At 33.0% G+C, this 6,241-nt stretch overlaps 1 protein-coding gene across 7 annotated transcripts in view; it reads left to right on the forward strand.

The window, feature by feature from the left end:
* LOC119833658 (proton channel OtopLc-like) overlaps positions 1–6,241 on the forward strand; it is a 39,333-nt gene that overhangs the window by 23,342 nt on the left and 9,750 nt on the right. For all 7 annotated transcript variants that reach the window (XM_038357768.1, XM_038357769.1, XM_038357771.1 and 4 more), the window contains exon 3: positions 1,029–1,192. In XM_038357768.1, coding sequence (XP_038213696.1) covers positions 1,029–1,192 — 164 coding nt within the window. The remainder of the gene's footprint in view (positions 1–1,028; positions 1,193–6,241) is intronic.

Consider the following 6,241-nt stretch of genomic DNA (forward strand, 5'->3'; position numbering starts at 1 on the left):
ATAGTACCATGAATAATAAAAATATTTTATTCTTCATTATAAACTAAAGTCTTTTATTCTTAGTTTTAATTATTGGCAAATTAATGTAACAGTTGGATAATATATTTTATTTGGATCATTATAGTATCACTGTTAAGCAACATTTGTAAACGGTCATTTTAAATGACACAGTTACCATGGTGATGCTAATTTAGGCGGCAACATTGTGTCCAGTACACGTAACTCTAATGTAGTTGCGTAGTTTACACTAAATTACCGATTGAATAATGTAGCGCAATAAGTTATTTTAATTTTACCATTCACATTAGATTTAAAACTAATTCTGAACGAAAACGATAAATATTTCATTCCATGCTACAACGTAAGTTTGAAGATACTTTTTATTAAAATGTTGTCTTGTTAACAGCTTAGGATTAAACAACCTATTTAATTTTTGTTATGCTATTATCTAAAATTATAGTTTATATCTGAAATTTCTTATTGTATCGAATTTTAAATAAAAAGCTTTGTACTATTTAATTTCATCTTGAATGAAGAACAGTAATTACAAATAAATTTCATTGCATATTTTTAAATAACCAATTTACCGTTATTGACAAAATATTATCATAAATACTATGTACGTGTATCATGTAGGTAAATAATGCCTTTAATTATTATTTCATTCAACACTTGCTATTTAGGGTTCCGTACCCAAATGGTAAAATGGGGCCTTCTATCTGTTTGAGATTAACCGTGATAGTTGAGACAGTTAAAATTTTTAGAGATTATGCATTTATGTTGCAATAATATCAAATAATAAAAAATCTAGGCTAAACAACGGTTGGCACGGTCATAATTTTAATAGATGACCAATTTTTCTTGCAATTGCTTATTGTCTTATTTTTACGGAACCCTTAAAGTCGCAAGTTTGGCACGCACTCGTCTGTTTTTTTTTATTAAATAATCAATTAGAATCGAATCTATTTGAATATTTGAAATGTTCCATTCCACGTTTCAATTGTTTCTCAACAAACATTGCATTTTAGCTGAATTCCGACGGGTACGGGTCCCACACGTCGCCGGCGCGCGCGCCGCTCGTCACCGACGAGTGTGATGCGCCGGCGGACGAAACTGACGCCCTGACGCCTACTGATGCAATACTGCGGTACAGGGCCTGCTGCACGCCAGATACGAGACCCAAGAATGCTAAGTGAGTTCGACGTTGCTTTGTTCTACTAAAACCCTGTTAAGTGGTTTTCAGCCGCTTTTAAATAATAGTGCACAAAGAAATTATTTGTTTTTTTTTGTAGTTTATGAAATGTAAGCATTTATATGAAAACTGGTATTAAATCATTACTTACATGTATAATTCTAAATAACAAATTAAATACCCAAAAAATGTATCTGTAATTTAAATCTTAAAGTTGAATTCAGGACTTTAGCCTTGATAAGTAGTTAAAAAACATCTCTCACGAATTGTAGGCATTTATAAATAAAACTGCGTTTTTAATTCAAATGTTTTCCAGGTGTTCGGTGTAAATGTGTACCTTTTTGTAAAATTAATTAGATTATATTCAAAGCTTGATGAAAATTAAATTAGGACTCACATGACTATTCTAAACTAAACAAATTAAGTCCCCCTTTGCGTCTTGTTCCTACTAACGCCCCTAATCTAAACTTGACACGAAAAAGTGGTCATAATTCCCGTCATAAATTGACCTATAAATTCATAGGGGATAAATTAAAGTAGCCATGACATCACAAAAGTCTTTACAGACAATTTAAATGTAAATAAAGGGCAGGAAGCTGCAATCAAAGCGTCCACCGTTCGATGGTCGGATAATTAAGTTGTTCTCGCGAGTACAAAAAGATATAATATATGAACGGTGAAAATTGTTAAAGTATCTTTGTTTTTTATCGATAACTCTCGTTACGATTATTTTTTAATGTAACAATAACTATTAGAACAATAGAGCTATGAAATTGATATTTTTATGTTTGATTGACAAGAATTGTACGAAAAAACAAAAATTTATATAGAGTAGATTGAAAACCGATATTTTTTTAAAAAACTCCTAAAAAGATTTTTTAACAGATGATTGCATGTACTCTATGTATTAATTCGCAGTTTTTTATATAATTTCCCTATATTTACCACCTGTTTTAAGTGGAATTTAACCAATCATGAAACGTACATATTATATGTTTGTTAAAAAGAACTTTCCTATTTTTAAATATATGTAGGATGACTGATTATAAGTACTTCCACAGATTACTAAAAAGTTAGTACGTGTACTACTCACTCCTTTCCTAAAATACGTATCGCTCTTTAAAGAAGTGGACCTAGTTAAATAATTAAATATCCGAGTTTGCGATAATTATGTTGATGTGTTTCCAATAGGTAAATAACACGCTGGTATTTAATTCATGTAAATGGGATAATCGTAGGACGTTTACATCGCTACCCACTTTTATACAGATAATATCTAGACGTACGTATTATTAAAAACATTACGTAACTGCATTGTTTTTATGTTTAATGCATGTCATTTGATACTTCGACATTGGTAGAAATAAAGGTCATAACAGCGATAATCTTAACGCATTATACAACGGTTTAAATCCTTGGACCTGAGTAGAATTTATTGCTCATTGTGAAGTCATAATCCGCGTAGTAATTAAAAATAAACCTAATTATGAAATCTGGTCACATATAAGCACTAAACAGTCTTACAATGTCGTAAGCTGACTACTTAGAATGTTCGCGACGATTTTAACGTATGTGTTGAAGTCAGCTAAGTACTACTAATTGAATAGAATATAAGTCTGGTACTGGTGGTAAGAAATGCGTAATATTTAGATATTAGCGGTCCGTCCCGGCTTCGCCCGTGGTACATATATAGCCTATAGCCTTCCTCAATACATGGGCTATCTAACACTGAAATAAATTTTCAAACCGGACCAGCAGTTCCGGAGATTAGCTAGTTCAAACAAACAAACAAACTCTTCAGCTTTATCATATTAAGTATATAAATAATATATAAACAGTATGTTTAATACCTGTTTACTTGTAAAGATCGAAATCTTGGCTTCTGGCTGGCTCTACATAATAAAACAATAACCTGAAAATTTCTGTGACTTTTTTTCTTTTCATGCTAGTGTTTGTTTTGCAACATGAGTGTGTTATAGACATCAAAACAGTGTTTAGGTTTTTTCTTGTCTATTTGTATTAAAAAACCACTGAGTAGAATTTGAGAAATTTTTATATGATAATAGGTAGATATATTAGGTTTTACGTAAATGGCTACATGATATTGTTAATAAATATTTTTAAGGCGTTTATATCTATCTCCGGAGGATGAAAAAACAACGGGAATATTTTCTCTAATACCTACCTACTACTAAAAATAAAATAAAGGCTTCTAAATAGGTTTGTTGGTAAAAAAAATCCTTGACGCGATATACGCCCTTAAAGTCGTAAAGAATGCCTCTTCTTTTAAGACACACGAAGTTTTTAAATATTTATATTTTAAAAAGTTAAATTGATTTTAATATGTTTATTTCCAAAATAAAAAGCAATCAATTAGTGTTACGTAGTACCTATACATAGTATAAATTATCTTAAATTAAATTGTTATATTAATACTACACCTATCTCTAAATAAACAGGAACAATATAGATTGTACCCTGTGGATATTATCTAGGACACTGGGACACTGGGACACTGGAACACCGTTGCATTCAAAAATATTTATTATTTTAAAACTAACTATATTTATTAGTATTAAACAACCTAGCTTCGAAATAAGTATCTGTGGTCCAAATTTTGGTTATTGAAGATAGTGTGCCAATTTAAAGTGAGTACAATGACACTATTATGTTGTGTTTGTATTGAAGTTCAGCGACCTTTCACAGTTACTATTCAATCAGGACCGGGCATGCGCATCGCCTTTCATCCTTTGAGACCATTATGCTTTTTTTCTCGACCAGCGTCCTATATGACACACGTGCGTATGCATTCCATTATGAATCATTAGGGTTGCATCGCAGACGTGGTATGGCACTTAAGTAATAGAGGTTTTTGTTAGAAGTATTCATAGTAAAGGCCGGGTCACTGGGTCGCTCGCGCAGCCTCCCAAAGTTACCGGGAGAGACGCGCCTCTATCGACCGCGTGTCGCCCAGCTTTAGGGTTGTCAACAATGCAATTTTAAGAACTATTCAAATTATTTAGGATGTAAACACATAGTGTTGATTAATCGTAAGTTATCTTCAAATTTCCAGTGCAACTGGTAGAGTTTAATGTCATTTTAATAAATATACACCTAGAAAATAAAAAGGGTGATTCATTAAACAATTCTTGCAATCGTTACGAAAGACGCTACGCCCCTTTATAATATCGGCCCCCAGTTACCACCGTGTAATACGACCCTCCGATATTAAAAGTGCCATTTCGCAAAAGGGTGCGTCCGTGTTTGCCGCCCCTACGGGAGCTCTTATGCGCGCAGCATCCATTACTGCGCAACTCTCGGCACACTCGACCCGCGGGTAGCGAGTCGAAGCCGCACCTTCTTGCTTCCGGAGCCTTTTTATATCCAAAGTGCTCCTCGCGGATCCCACCCTTACCTTGTCCTTAATCCTGATCGTTCTTAAGATGTCCGTAATCTTGTGAAGTGTTTCTTAACGTTCAGCGATGGGTAAGGATAAGCATCAGCCTACGGAGGCTGAGGTGAAAGTGGCGACGGTGGAGCTCGAAGCCGTGGATAATATGGCAACATTGCCTGTTGGGCAGCATCGCCAGCAGGGCAGCGATATCGCGATCGCCGAAAAACATAACACTGCTAACAAAGAGATGGAACTGAAATGCGTTCAACCGAAGCCATCGAAGAAGTACGTGCTGATAGGAGTTATGATTTTATTTTTTTAGGGATGTCACATTGTCGAGAGTGATTGCTAATTTTTATGTTATTAAAATAAGTAAACTACGTAGTAAGTATAATAAATTTAAAAATATATAACTTGTATTAGTTACATATATTAAAAAAAATGTAAAACCATAATCAAATAATTAATTATCATAAATTATTATGTTAAAAATACTTTATCCTTCATATAAATTATCCTCAACTCTATTTAAAACCTGCCGTCCGCCCCGGCTTCGCCAGTGGTACATATTTTTTCCATAAACTCAAACATTTATTCATTCAATTACACTTGTTATAGAAGCACATTTGAATCGTCATAGCACATTTTCAATATTTACCAACGGTATATACCATCATGAGAATCTATCTCTCTACAAAAATAAAAAAAAGCCCAATTGTTCAAGCTGTTATGGAGTTTTCTGCTTAGCAACACATTTGGCGATTCATTTTTATTTATATAGATATACCAAATTTTTGAAAGTCATCATCTTGGCATTTGTATACAAATGAGCTTAAATTAACATAAGTTAACATAAGTACCTACAGTAGTAATAATATTGCAATAGACGTGGCCCAAAACTATATAAAATATTATATTTAAACAAACAAAAATCAGTTTAATTTTTTAGTTTTAAATAGCATTAAGTGCAGTTTCTTAAATAATTAGTTACTCTAAAATGCGCGCGTGCATCGCAACTAGGTCAACAGTCGGGCGTAAATTTAAACAAAAACAGCACAGTTATAAGTACTGAACTTATCTGAAAACTTTATATTCTGGCTTCGTCGTTTATTGCAAAATTGTGGAGATACAAAATTTGTAATTTGTATAAAATGTCATATGTAGTATTTTCTTGTGTTTGGTTTCACGCGAGTATTATACATTTAGAAATTAAAAACTTTTCAACGGATTTTAAACGCGATTTATTCATTATATTATTAACCCGACGTTTCGAACACTTTACAGCGAGCGTGGTCATATGTAGTACTCGTACGAAGGGATAAACAAGGAACTCTAACACGGTCATATCTAAGAAATTTTGAATAAGAAAAATGCCTCGTGATCGAATTTTTTCAATGCTATAAAACTAAAAATTAAATTTCAATGCTATAAAACTAAAAATTAAACGGTCATATAACAGATATTCTTCTCGTTCTTTGATACAGCTGGAGGTTCCTATTTCGACTTATATTACTAATTTTGGGTTTTGTTGCTTGATAATTTGTGGGTTTTCAATCGGTTGACCAGATCCTTTTTGAATTTGATAATTAATTGTTATCATTTGGTATTTTGGAAATTGGAGCGGTATCGTCCCCCGGGACGTCGGTGAACTCCTT

Source organism: Zerene cesonia, chromosome 17, assembly GCF_012273895.1.
Source record: "Zerene cesonia ecotype Mississippi chromosome 17, Zerene_cesonia_1.1, whole genome shotgun sequence".
Taxonomy (NCBI): Eukaryota; Metazoa; Arthropoda; class Insecta; order Lepidoptera; family Pieridae; genus Zerene; species Zerene cesonia.